This window comes from Chelonia mydas, chromosome 1, assembly GCF_015237465.2.
Source record: "Chelonia mydas isolate rCheMyd1 chromosome 1, rCheMyd1.pri.v2, whole genome shotgun sequence".
NCBI classification, from domain to species: domain Eukaryota; kingdom Metazoa; phylum Chordata; order Testudines; family Cheloniidae; genus Chelonia; species Chelonia mydas.
In genome coordinates, this window is record NC_057849.1 from 258,227,713 (window position 1) to 258,242,037 (window position 14,325).

At 45.3% G+C, this 14,325-nt stretch overlaps 1 protein-coding gene across 17 annotated transcripts in view; it reads left to right on the forward strand.

The window, feature by feature from the left end:
* MEI1 (meiotic double-stranded break formation protein 1) overlaps positions 1–14,325 on the forward strand; it is a 65,560-nt gene that overhangs the window by 27,007 nt on the left and 24,228 nt on the right. For 14 of the 17 annotated variants that reach the window (XR_005222970.2, XR_005222969.2, XR_005222971.2 and 11 more), the window contains 9 exons: positions 1,126–1,217; positions 2,413–2,554; positions 3,990–4,101; positions 4,763–4,823; positions 6,831–6,928; positions 7,743–7,917; positions 8,021–8,168; positions 8,673–8,957; positions 12,654–12,819. Coding sequence is in view for 11 of the 17 variants with exons in the window: in XM_043544221.1 (XP_043400156.1) it covers positions 1,126–1,217; positions 2,413–2,554; positions 3,990–4,101; positions 4,763–4,823; positions 6,831–6,928; positions 7,743–7,917; positions 8,021–8,168; positions 8,673–8,957; positions 12,654–12,819 (1,279 nt within the window). In the remaining 6 variants the exon portion in view is untranslated. The remainder of the gene's footprint in view (positions 1–1,125; positions 1,218–2,412; positions 2,555–3,989; positions 4,102–4,762; positions 4,824–6,830; positions 6,929–7,742; positions 7,918–8,020; positions 8,169–8,672; positions 8,958–12,653; positions 12,820–14,325) is intronic. The other 3 variants (XM_037882648.2, XM_043544211.1, XM_037882678.2) reach the window with 2 other exon arrangements.

Consider the following 14,325-nt stretch of genomic DNA (forward strand, 5'->3'; position numbering starts at 1 on the left):
TCACAGGTGTGTCTGTAATGGAAGGAGCACCTGGCTGAAACGTAGGGTTGTGCAGGTAGGTGCTGAATTTTCTCTAAAAGAATTGTGCATGGTCTGAGTAATGTGGCATCTGTTGTTTTTGTCTTATCTGATGGGGGACTATGAAGTTGTTTCATGCTGCTTGGTTAGACCTTAGATGTCAGTCTATATGCTTTTCATGAGCTATGAGCTCCATTAGCACTAGTGAATCTCTAATAGAGGGGGAACTGGGCTGTGGAAAAGAAACTAGGTGTTGACTTCTTTTGACTCAGGGAAAGCAGAAAATGCTTATTATAAGGTGGAAGTTGTTTCAGCATCAAATGGGAAAGGGGCTCATGGACATGCAGTTCTCAGACTGCTCAGGCATCAATCTGTAACTGTTCTTAAATGTTGTCCATTCGGAGGGAATTCAGAGAAGAACAACTCAGATGATTAAGGAGCTGGTGGGTTTGACTTATGAAGAAAGATTAAAAGAGCCATGTATGTCCTTGCTCACCAAATGACTAACACCCTGGTCCTACAATTGGGGAGATGCAGGCAGACTCCTGTGGTCCCTTGAAGCCACATTGAAGTCATGGGACTCTGTGGGAGCTGGGGCTGCCCATTCAGTCAGCTGCAGGATTGGGGTCTAAGGAGGGATATAACAATCTACAAGCAACTTGCATGATGTAAACTCTGAGGAGGAAGAGGAATTGTTCAGGGTTGTCCAAGAGGTAATGAGATGAAACTGAATTAAGAGAAAGTTAAAGCTGAATAGTCTGGCCAGAGCAGTGGTGGAAGCCTCATTACCTGAGCCATTTAAAACTGGACCAGACAGACCCTTGGCAATATATTGCATTGTGCAATGGGCAAGGTCTTATCTAATAGACCTGTTCCATCTCTAATCTGGATGAGGGAAGTGCAGATGGGTAATAATATTGAACAGAAAGGAACCCATCTGTGGATGAAATGAGTTTAGCTACAGGTTTTTTCCCCTATCCCACCCCTGGATGGTTAGATGGTTTTGGGGGAGAACGTTAATTTGTTTCACATATAAACACAAGCTCTTGAGGACATGTCCCTGCTTCTGTCCTTTAACGGGGTGATCTTCTCTCCTCAATCTCTCAGAGTCACCCGGGGCACAGCACTCAGAACAAAGCGGTTTTGCGACAGGGGCAGTTCCTGCTCAGCACTGTGGAAGGCTTCAGAAATGCTTGTAGGTGAGGAGATAAGGGGATTTCTGTTGGTTCTGGCTCTGTCTAGTCCATTGGTGAGCGAGTTTCCCCCTCCCACACACACACCCTGTGCCCAGCTAACATTCCGTACAGTCTCTCTTCAGCATGAGGTGAAAGTACAGTATATGGTCTGTCAGCACAACTTGTGGAAGGGCTGCTCTTTGGTGAGTCTGCCAGTTGTTAGCCAGATGCTAGAGCAGACTGAACTACTTAGAGGAATCATTCTCTGTGCCCTTCAAGGCACTAGAGTGGATGTATCCAGTCAGTGGAGTTCTCTCCATGCGTCTGCGATCCAGATGCTGGACCTGCTGGCCAGAGGCTAGAGACGATTTTTTTTAAATTAAATGTATTGGTCAATGTGGTGCTCTTGAAACTGGAGATTCAAGTTGTCTGTTTAGCCACATAACACGTAAACCACAGGAAGTTGTAAAGTATAGTCCCCCTCATGATGACTCTACCCAGATGTGGAGGGACTCACTTCTAAGAGTGAGAGAAGAATCTCCTGTGGCCTATTTAATCCTTGGTGGCTTCACTGACATTCCAAAAGAAGGAGGACCCAGTACCAGTTCTGATGGTTTTGTGACGCAAACTAGTCCCATTAGAAACTTGCCTAACACCCACCAGCTCATTCCCTGAACAGCTATTAGAAAATAACTTCTGGTCACTAACCAAATTTGGTGGCTAAACTTGAACTAGTGGAAGACTGTATTCCATTTCCAGTCCCCTCGTTTTAGTAGGTGCTGAAATAATGCCTTGCTACAGTGTTAGGGGGTGCTGTGCTTATATAATACTGTTTTGTGGATGAGATGCAAAACTGGGTTCATGGCCACTCATGATCATTAAATACCCTATGGCATTTTTATAAGATTTGAGGCATTAGCCCTGGTGTTCAGGCCAAATTCCAAACTGGCTAAGTACATTTAACCAAACAATATTGTCTCCTTTCCCTGCAGCAGGAATTTCATTTAATTCTTTCCCCTCCTGTGATACTATTGTGTAGTGTCACTGGCTCAAAATGGCTGTCAGGTTTCACTCGAGACAGCTCATTTCATTGACTGATCCCTGTACATACAGCGTGTGATGTGCTCTGGGCTCCGTCAGGTTCTAGAGGTGTAACACATTGTAGGTTCTGCAGAGAGCAGGAGAGTGCATTCTCTGATGTCCATGTGTATGTTTCTAGGTTCGCTGTGGAATGTCAAAGCGACCCCTTGGCTCAGGAGAACGCTTTCACTGCTCCTGGCTCGGAGAGCGAGAATACTCTGGGCAGCTACTCTGAGTTTCTGCTGAGGATTTGCGACAGCCTTTGCATCCCCGTAGTCCTGGTAGGGTTAGTTCAGAACCCAGGCTGTCCCTCAGGCATAAGGGGCACCCAAGCAGTAGAGATGCTTATGGGAGATTGTTGAGAAGGATTTGTGTGGGAAAGAGGAGAATTAGGGATAAACCAGTGCATCAAGCTCATACAAGTGTAGTTGTGGCATATTCTGTCTCACGCTGAGCAATCCTCAAATTATTTGGCTTATGGGAAACGGAAAAGAGAAGTCTAGAGGGAGGGTGTACGAACTCAAAGCCCTGCCTGCACTCCATAGAGAGGACAGCAAATGTCTCCAGACCATGAAGTCTCTGAAATAGCATCCACCTAAATTATATAATAAATGACAGGTTTTGCCATTGCTGGAGGTGATGTATGTATGAACCACTCTCCCTCTTCTCCTCTCTCAAGGCCTGCCACTAGCCTGGCAAGCAACAGAACTTGCAAGTTCCTTTTCATATAGGCTAATGCAGTATATTGATTAACCTGTGGAACTTGCAGCCACAGGGCATTATTGAAGCGCATAGCTCCAAAAGGCAAAGAATAAAGGTAAAAGAAGGAGCAGGTGCACATAGCTTTGTACTTTGTTTCTTACAAATCTATCACTACACCCCTTACAGACTTAGGGCCATAATGAGCAAAGCACTTAAGTGCTTATTTCCGTCTCTATTCAGCAAAGTGCTTAAGCACGTGCTTAAGTCCTATTGATATCAAAGCACACGCTTAAGTGCTTTGGAGAATTGAGGCCTCAGTATCTGAACAGGAATACCATTTACTGTGATTCTGTGTAGAGTGAAAATGACAATATCAGTCTTATGCTTCAGGGCATAAGCTGATTAACAACTGCAACCAGGAAGAATTTTTCTCCTTGGTGTAGAGTCTTGCACAGTTAGGAACAATTGTTCAGAGAGGGAAGTTGTTAAATCTGTCTCTGAAACACCTGGCATAGGCCACCGTCTGAGGCAGGATACTTGCTGTCAGCCATCTTGTTGGAACGAGGGCTGTTTGACTTCAGTCGCATTTGCCTGGCTTCGTAACCATGTGAGACTCACTGGAAGATCACTGATTCCTCCGGTGTGTGCTTGCATGTTTCTCACCACAAAGGCATAGGCGCTGACTCCATGGGTGCTCTGGGGCTGGAGCACCCATGGAAAAACAATAGTGGGTGCTGAGCACCCACCAACCACAGCTGTTCGGCTGGCCCTGCTGATGAGCTATTCAGTGACTGGCAGGAGGTGCTCGGAGGAGGGGATGGAGTGTGGGTGGGAAGAGGCGGAGTGAGGGTGGGGCCTTAGGGGAAGAGGTAGAGCAAGGGTGGGGCACTGTAGAAGGGGCAGAGTGGGGATGGTGCAGAGCAGGAGTGGAGCATCCATCTGGAAAAATGAAAGTCAGTGCCTGTGCACAAAGGGATACGGCATTTGCTTGCTGACCATTTCCTCTCCCCACAGAAGCACTCAGAAAGGACTTCCAGCCCAGCTCTGATGGAGGTTTTCATATCCGCCCTCAGCACTCTGTTCGCTGTTGTGCCGAGCATGCATGAGAAATTCTCTAGGAAGCTGGGTATGCAGAATTCTGACATTGTATTCACTGTGCTTCTTTACACAGTGAATAACCTGATTAACCTGGGGAACTTGCTGCTGCTGGATATGATTGAAGAAAAGAGCTTAGCAAGATTTCACATAGAGCCATTTATTTGAGTAAGACTAGCATCTGCACTTATGTTAACTAGGATAAAACCCAGGATTAAAAACAAGATCTGCTGGGTGCTGGAAGGAGTTTACCCCATAGCATAGCACTTCAATTAGGTCCGTTATGGGAGCTTTGTACTTTTCCTCTGAACCCTCCAGAATTGGCTACTTTTGGAGTCAGGAGATCAGACAAAGTGTTTTATTTCCTCTGTATTGTCTGTTTTCTTTACTGCCTTCTCGGTCAGAGGTGAAGAGGAATTCACTCTCACCCTGAGCTAGTACATCTGGCAGTGCTTAACTCTTCTGAGCCTGTAGACCCAGTGACCCACTCTTCTCTCCAAAATCTGGAAAAATAATTTGCCCATGGAACCTAAAAGAGAATGAGCCTGGCAGATGCATTCTGTCTGGGGTGACCTGTGTTGTTTGCCAGCTGTTGCTTTGAAAAGCCATGGATGGTTGTTCGTGACATGGGGTCCTGCATTCTGTGCTCTCATGATGTGTTTATCTTCCCTCCTACTCTGCCTTCTCTCTAGCATCCTCTTCTTTCATTCGACTGGCACTGGAGCTGAAGGCCAAATTCTGCACTGGACAAAGGTACTGTCCTCTATATTGAAACCAAACCAAGAGTTTCCATTTGAGAAAAGAGGAAATGTCCTATTCTTGCAGCAGAATTAAATGTGAATGTATCTGAAATACCCTCTGCTCAGTTAGGCCAGCACCATTTTCCTTCATCTGTTGAAAGACCTAAATAGTAATTGGAAAGGAAAAATGAGGTGGATGGAGGTGGGATGGGAAACTGATCATGTAGTGGCAAAGTGAACTACAAACTTCTCCAGAACTGGTTTAAAAGATGCCCAGTAAGGAACATGCTATGCAGATTCAGTAGAATGGTGCTGCTGTGATGGAGTGATGATACTGGATGCCATGGAGAGGAGAAGTTACAGCAGGTTCCATCTCACTGGAGCTCTGGCATTCCAGGAACAGAACATACCATCTGTAGAAATACTGGTTCACTCATTAGATGGGATGGGGAGGGTAAGAATGCTAACAAAATACATTATGCTGGGTCGTTTCAAGCAGAGCTTGGAAGCTTATGGATAGAGCCCTGCGTGCATAGGCGACACATAGGGGGATGTGTGGGGTCAAGTGCCCCTCTCCCCCCATATTTCTCTGTGGCCTGCCGGGGAGTGGGGAAGGAGAGGGGCTCCCTACTCTCACTGCATTTGCCCCCTGGCACGCTTAGCCCCTGTCCCTAGCAACTAGGCTCAGGTGTGGAGCGGAAGGGGCGGGATCAACCACTTCTCACACCAGCTGCTCCAGGTCGCTGCTCTGGCAGCGCAGTGGCTGCCTGAGAGAGAGCCTGGCTTGGGTGACTGTCCTCCCCGCTCCCTCTGCTCCCTGCCTGGGCCCAGCTGCCAGGGACAGGGGCCGAGTGAACTGGAAACTTGCTGGGGTGGAGGAGGGACTCTGGCTCGCTCAGCCCCCGCTCCCAGCAGCCGGCTCGGATGGGGAGCAGAGGGCTGGGGCAGGGCAGGCCGCCACCCCAGCCAGACTCTCTCTCAGGCAGCTGCTGCGCAGCACAGAATAGGCAACCCAGAGTGGCCAACTTCAGCCAGCATGAGAAGTGGCTCCCTCCTGCTCCCCGCCCAGGCCCAGCTGTCAGGGAGAGCGGTTGAACGTTGAGGGGAAGTAGAGTGGAAGAAGGACAGAGCCCCCTACCTGTCCCCCCTGCCAGGTAATTCTAGTGGGGCGGGGAGAGCATGGCAGCCCTGGGCTGGGTGCAGGCAGTCGCAGGACAGAAGAGACACGTGGGGCGGTCATGTGTCCTCCCCTTTAGATTGTGCCCTCTCCTCCAGTATCCAGAGGCACTAGTCGTCTATGCCTGCACCGATACAAAATTTGTATCCGTATCCGATCCGCAAGCATGGTCCACTGATACCTGTGGATATAAAGCGGATATTGCAGATTTGTCGGGTTCTACGTATGGAGCACTTGCTAATAGTCTGCAGCAAGCAGGCTAGTTGTGTGGTATTGGCTCTCCTTGTATCCAGCTGCTACGTCTCATTACAAGAGTAGCTAAAAATACATCTGCTATGATCCTAGTATCACTTGTCCATGTGAGCAGGTGTGATAGTTAAAATGGGGATGTTTTGTGATTGCGATTGGGCAGGGAGGTGGTCTGCGACTGGGAATAGATGGGCAGGCGGCCCATGAGACACTGGGCTCTGTGATGGTCCTGTTCTATAGGGGTCTTCGTGAGAAGTCCTCACAGCCAGGGAGGGAAGTGCCTGGGATTGTGTTATTCTCACCCTTTTAGGTAATTTTTTTGCCACTCTTCAGTGTTAAACCCTGGAATGCCACTGCTCTGATAGCTCTTCACTGCAGTTTGCTATTCATCCCGAATCGTGTGAGGTGCCCCTGTGTCTCCTGGAGCCCCAAGCTCTGGGTGTCATGTCTTGACAGAGGAGATGTTGTGTGCAGTTAGTTGTTGCCCTTAGGTTGATGCTCTCCTGTCAAATAAACACAAGGAATCCTGAGCCTGGAGAGGATGCATCAGCCTAGATCTCCATTCTCATAATATCTTTTTGTTCTCCCTTCAAGTAACCCTGCTTTGAATCAAGCCTGTTCCAGCTTCCTCTACAGCATGTGCCTCAGCCTTCATTCAGCTGCAGAGAAGATGGAGGACTCTTCCCAGGAGGGCAAGTTTGATGAAGGAGACAATTTAATCTGGTTCAGATTCGGTGGACCCAGTCTGCCTCTGATTTAAAGGTTTTTCAGCTGGTTTAGCTTGTCTGACAGGGAGGCGAATGGGGCTTTTCTACACATAGTTACTCCATACTCAAAACCAAGCCTTGAGCCATTTAAAAATCCATCCGTCTTTCAGCAATCTCTGGGGCTTGACTGCACGCAAAATTTACTGCCACAATACTGCTGGTATAATTATACCATGATGTGCATGTAGTTGTAGCCATGTCAGTTCCAGGGTATTAGAGATACTGTGATAGTTATACTGATATAACTCTCAGTGGGGACCCCATTCTCCTGGAATAAGAGTGCTTTTTTCCAATTTAGTTGCACCGATAATTTCAAGCCCTAAGTGAAATGAGTGTGTCGGTCTCTCACTCCAGTTCTGGGTGGGTGCACATTTCTACACCACAAAAACCACACAGTTGGCACTAATTAGTATCTCTGTTGATGGCCTCAGCAGAGAGCCAAGGACTGAATGGTCTGTGAAAGTAGAACTCTCTTCTCATCTTTAGATATGGTCTCACTAGGTAGGGTTGAGGCATGTACAGCAGATCTGCACCAGAGAATCATGCTTTGCTGTTGCTTGTGCTATAGCTGCTCTGGGGATAAACGAAGGACTTCAGTGTTTCTCAGCCAGATCCCTCCCTGATTTTATATTCCTGACTTTGGGTTGGGGAACTATGTACCCCTCGCTCCAGACCTCTCTGCCTTTGCTCTGGTATTCCTGAGTCCTTCCTGCCCTTCTCATGCTGGTTTTTTTTCTAGAGCGAGAGATGTCGGAGCTCCTGCAGAGGAGTCTGCCCCAGTTAAACTGCAATGTGCCTGAAAGCCTCACCCTCCTGTCAGAAACCCCAGATCCCTTCTGTTTAGATGAAGCTCTTCGTAGCCACCAATATTGCCTCCTGCTCCTCTTGTACTGTGCCTATGCCCTGGAAGACAGGTGAGCCGAGTAGCGTGATTGAGGAGGGGGCAGCACTGTACACAGATACCAGAGGGTTCAGCCTGTCATCATTACTGTTCCCTCTCCCCATCCTCGTTTGCAGGTTTGTTCCAGAGGCAGAATTATTTTCAGCCATAAGAAATTTCCTTCTGTCAGTGCAGGACCAGGGAGACTGTCCCCCACCTTATGTCTTCAGAGCCGTTCTTTACCTTCTGGCAGTCTGTCAAGACAAAGGCGAAGCCTTAGACTTGGTAAAAGCTGATTTCATCGCCACCACTTTTTACCTTCTCCCCTCCACCCCAGAAAAGTGACTGTGTGTGATGGTCAGTGAATAGACTAGGGGAGCTCACACCATGTATACTCTCAGGTTATTTAACTGTGCCAAACACTTCAGGATACAGATTGTATTGAATAAAGTTGTGTACATGTGGGAAGGTGTTTGCATGATGGGTAGTCCTGGGAGTGCACGTGAATGCTGTTATAAATTCCATAGCTTCAGTCTCCTGAGAGCAGCAGCAGCCTCGACAGTAGGCTTTCTAATGCTTCCATTTGGCTTTTGCTGGTTTAGAGCACTGAACAGAGCTTGCAACAGTTTTTTAGACTTTGTGATTCAAAGACTTTCACAAGACTGTATTTAATTGGTATTGATAGACTGCATAAACAGGGCACATAATTGCACTTCTCACAATGGGATCTCATTACATCAGCTTCATCTAATGGTTATATCTCTCTCTCCGTCTCTCCACTCTTGTCAGAGTCCACTGTGTGCCATAAGGAGGGTCCTGGAGAATACATCAGATCTGAGCTTGGTCTACATTCATCATCCTCTTCTGCTTAAATTTTTCCTGCATTACTCTGAGCTTATGGGCAAATTCGGTCACCGGATCCTCCAGCTCTGGTTTTCCTGGGAAGACTACAGTCAGATTGAGTCTGAAGATGCTGTCTCTGGGCTCTCCTCTAGCTTGCCTGATTATCCAAACAGCTTTACCACTTTGCTTCACATCCTGAAGGAGAATTCCAGTGTTTTACTCATTTTGCTGGTATGTGACTTTCATAAGGACAGTTTGCCATCTGTGGCCCCGATTCTGGAGAGCACTTAAGCACATGGATAAGTGCTTTTTTGAATCTGGGCTTAAGCGAGCAGTCTCACATGTGCATATGCAGTCACAGACAGTGTCTGATTTGTAAAGAAAGAGGTGCTGGGGCTCAAGCAATAGAGATAATACTGTTCCTAGAACAAAATGGCACCATTCAGGCAAGGTCATGCTGCATGGAGGAGGCCATTTTGCAGAACAGCATGGTGTCCTCCGCACAGAGTGCCCTCTGCACACACCGTACGTGCAAGGCCATGCCTTGCGTGCAAGTGTGGAATTACATGCTTTACTGTAAATGTCACAGCCCGCCACTGACAGGAGAGGGGTCAGGGCTGTGCCCTGGCACAAATTAAGCTCTGGTCACAAACCAGACATGCATACCTGACATGGAAAATGGGATTGTGGGCCTTTGGCTGTACCTGGGCAACCCGCCCAACCTGCCTGGAGGGCCTTCAGCAACCCAGATAGGTAGTGAAGCCCATCAGAAAGGTGCTGCTTAACTGGCACTTGTTTATACACGGTACAAAAAAATTCATTTCACACGTACTGTGAGCTCCTTGCACACAGCTGGTAATCTCTTCTGTGGTAGCTTTGCAAGAAGTTGCTCTGTTAATGTGGGGACTGTGATAGGCTAAGGATAGAATAGGATAGGAAAGAAAGGGAGGAATAAAGAGCTTCCAAAATGGCATGTAAAGACTGGAACTGAGGGAGTCTGTTTATTAACTGGGAGGTGTTTCTTTGTGCTATTCCCAGGACTGTAAATAGCACCCTGTGCTGCTCTTACAAAAACTGAAATCTGAAGCCTTTGGGATCAACGAGGCAAGGTTCTCCCAGCAGTTGGAATAATGAGCCAGATCTTCAGCTCATGTAAATCAGTGTAGCTCCATTGAAGTCAGTGACACAATGTCATTATGAAAGTATCAAGCCCTTGGTGGCTGTAAAGCAGAGTTCTTTGATAAGACTAAGATAAGTTAGCTTTTCACATAGCAAATGTATTTAACATCTCTTCAGGCAAATCTGTATGGCCTGAATCTGTAAGGGAAGCATAACAATTGTGTTGTTATTTCTTCCCAAACCTGATAAGGATACTATATATTTTTCAGAATAGAGACCTATTTCATTACTAAAACTGCTAAGCTTTTAGATAAAGTAATAGCATGCTCTTGGATAAACAGCCTCCCAAAATAATTAAGAAACAAGGTAGGTTTTATTATGAATAGGCACATACAAGGCAGCATACACAGGGCTTGGGGTGTTGGTACATCTAGCCTGGTCTAAGAGGTTGCAAAGTATTTTTTTCTCTCCAGTTCCTGAAAGGGCCAACAGACAGAATCGACATTTCTTAGAGAAATCCTTCACCATTTGAGACTAGGTTCCAGAATACGAAACAGTATTCAGGCAATTGATATTTCCAGAGGATCAGTGAAAGTGAAGGATGAGCTGACAAATCAATGTGAATTAAAAGGAGGGATGCCCCAGGATGACTTATCTACCCCATTATCTTTCACAATAATTTTGAAACCCTTCATTCAGCAAACTAAAATCAGGTTAAATATTACAGGTATAAACAGGTAAAAGAAAAACAAATTGCATTATTTGTGAATGATATTATGTTCTCATTTTCCCATTTTGTCTTTGCCATGCACTCCTACAGAAAGAAATTAATTTAGCTCTGTTTCAGGTTTTAAAGTAAACTACAGTAAATCACAGATATTGGCAATTCACCTCTCTGCAGGGGTACAGCATGATCAGTTTGAATTTAGATGAGCTAATCAAACAGTCCAGTGTCTTGGTATAAATATTCCATCAGTTATAAACCAAATTTATGAGAAAAATAACCACCATCTGTTAGGGCAAGTTAAAACTCTTGTAAAATGGAAAGATTTGTCACAGGAAGACAAAAATGAATATCCTTCCCAAAATGTTTTATTTGCTTAGCTGTTCTTATTAAAACTCTGGATTAGATAGGACAGATGGTGCGTGGCTTCATTTGGGACCGTTAGCTCCTGAGTAAAAAAAGAAAAAAATGTACACAGTGAAGACATTCTGCCAATTTTAGATTATATTCCTGACCTGTACAGTTGAAGGCCACCCTGGAGTGAATTCAAGACTAAATATAAGAAGTAGCTCGTAGGAACGGTGTTGTATTGTGTTAAGAACAAAGGACTTTTTGGGTCAGACCACTGGTCTATTTCTTGTGGTGATCAGTATCCTGTAGCTCACAGGAAGATGCAAGAAACCCCATAATGGATGATTATGAAAAAACTTGCTCATAAGGGAAGTTTTTTCCTAACCCTGGGAAATAAGTGGTCAGCTCATGCATGTAAGCCTAAGGGTTTCTATCTCTTGGAAATATTTTATCCTGTTAATGTAACTGTGGATGTTCTCATTATCCATATAGATATCTAATCCTTGCTTAATAGAATTCAAATCTTTATATCTCGTTGCAGTGAGTTCTACAGGGCAATTATACATAATTGCATGAATGATTTCCTTTTATCACTCTTAAATGTGTTGTCTTTCTGCTTTACTGAATGTCCCCCTGTTCTTGTATTACAAACAAGGGTAAATAGGAGTGCTCAATTTACCTTCTCTGAAGCATTCATTACATTTATACTTCCATTGTGTCTCCTCGTACTCCTCTCTGAACAGTCCCCATATTTTCAGTCTCTCTTCATATGGAAATCTCTCTATCCTTCAAAGTATTTTTGTGGCCTCTCTCTGAATCCTTTCTGTTTTGGCTATACTTTTTTGAGATGCTGCAGCCAGAGCTCAGTCTGTTATTCCAGGTGAGGGAATACTGCTGATTTATAGGATGGCATTATAATAGTCTCAGTATTTTCTACCCAATAGGTAGTCTTCATAGGTCCCAATTCACCAAAGCACTTAAACATAAGCTTAATTTTAAGCACGTACTTAAGTCCTTTCCTGTTCAGCAAACACTGAAGCACATGCATAAAGTAAAGCATGTGCTTAAGTGCTGTGCTGAATCTTGTCCAGAGCTAGTGGAAATTTAGCTATGAGACTCCAGGAAGGACTATGCTGGGGGCGGGGATGGACTAGGTGATCTATACAAGTCTTTTCCATTTCTGATTTCAGTGATTCTAGGAATATTTGGTTTATGTATCACACAGTTGATCACTTTTATCAATTATGTTGCTTCTATATGTGCTAGGTTTCTAGGTCAAGAACTTTAAAACAAAGTGCCTAAAGTTAGGCTCATAAATCCATATTTAGGCACTTACCATAAGTGGCCTGATTTTTCAAAGCAGTAGTTCCCCATGAGAGTGGCGGGCTGCTCAACACTCTTCAAACTCAGTCCACTGATTTGGGTGCCTATCTTCAGGCACTTGTTTTTAAAATTCTTGGCCTTCAGCTTGTATTACTTCCTATGCCTATGCACTTGATAGCCACATATCAATATATTAATTCTAACAGCCCACTTACAGAAGGTGTTTGGCTATCAAAGAGGAGAGCCTACCTATGTTATACAATACACTCTGCTTAATGGCCATACTTAGTTTGAGCATCCACATCACTAGGGTGTCTCCCAAGGAACCAATGTAGCATAATGATAGTGAACAACAATGACTTCTGCTTAATGAAGACCGAAAGGTAATGTCTGCACTTCTTCCCTTTCAGGACCTGGTCTGCCTGAGCACCACAGAAGTGGCTCACAAGGTTTTGATGACCTTGAGTATGTTTCTGAAAAGAAACGAGGATGTTGTTGTTTGTGACCTCCTTCGGAGTCAGTTTCTACAGATCCTGCAGCAGCTTCTAGTGGAGAGCAGCTCCACCACTTTACGAGGTGAATCCCACGTGTAATTAGGGACACACATGACAAAGTTTATGAAAGGACTGGCTAGCTCAAGGGGCTAAATCTAGGATAAAAAGCCTTTGATTTCTGAGTTACTGGTTCTAATCTAGGCCTTGCCTACATAGGAAACCCTGCAAGTGGAGATATGGGTTATACCAATTTCCGGAAATACACAGCATATACATTAGGGCTTGTACTGGCATAGCTATGCTAGTCAAAAAAATCACACCCCTACCTGACATAGCTTTGCTGGCATGAGATTTAAATGTAGACCAGGCCCTAATGACAGGGCTTGTCTACATGGGGAAATTTAGCGGCAGTACTGTGCCATTATAGTTACACTGATATAACTCCGCATGTGGACACACTTTTATTCCAGAATCCAAGTGCCTTTTCTGGTTTGCTTATGTCACTTTGAAAATGGTCTGAATTAAATTTTAAAAAGGCATTCTGATTCTGGGGTAAAAGAATGTGCCCACAGAAAGTTACATCAGTATAACTATAGCTGTAGAGTTCTGCCAGTATATGTCCCATGTAGACACACCCTCAGGTAGCTAGTAACTGAAAGTCATTCCTGTCTCTTTTCTGTTCAGCTCTCTATGCAGCATGAGTTGGTGGAGCTCAGTACAGTTCCTAGTGCATAGGTAACAACATGGATGCAGATTATCCCACCTCTGCCTACTGTCAGGGTTCTTACACCTTCCTCTGAAGCATCTGGTGCTGGCCACTGTCAGAGACAGAGTACTAGGCAAGATAGATCTGAGGTGTGATCTACCATTGCAGTTCCGGTATTCCTAACATCACAGGCACCTGCTTGTGTTGCGGTTTATGCTAGCTGTGGCCCATTTATTCATAGTCTCATCTGGGAAGCCAACGACTGAATGAGCCTCGGAGACTTGAATTCTTGCCTCCCACTGGAGGTGGCCCCTTTGACAAGGTCTGTATCTGGAAAACTTGTATAAATAACCAGAGGGCTTTGGGCTCAAGTTCTCTGAACCCCAAGTGGATTTTAAAAAACAGTTAAACCTCCCCTCCCAAAAGGAAAATCCCCTGAGCAGCATTTGGAAAAGTTTTTCTAAGGCTATGGTAATTCATCCTGCATATATCACTCAGACACATGTACAAACACACACACATATGTAACTATTCACCTGTGTGCTGCCCGGCAGATAGAAGCTCAGGTAGAGGCAGGGGAGGAAAGATGGCTTTGTGGTTAAGATTGAGGACTGAAGCGCTGGAGACATAGCTTCAATTCCCTGCTCTGCCGCAGCCATCCTTTGTGATCCTGTGTAAGTTGTTCAGTCACCACGTGCCTCAGTTTCCCATCTGCAAAATGGAGATACTAATGCTCCCTTACATCCCAGGGGCGTTGTGAGGATAAATACATTAGAGTGTGAGGTGCCACATAATTACCTAAGATGGATAAACGTTTGAGACAAGAAGCATCAGAATGGAAAGAAATGCTTTCCAGCTTCTCAGAGGGTTTTGGACCCTTTT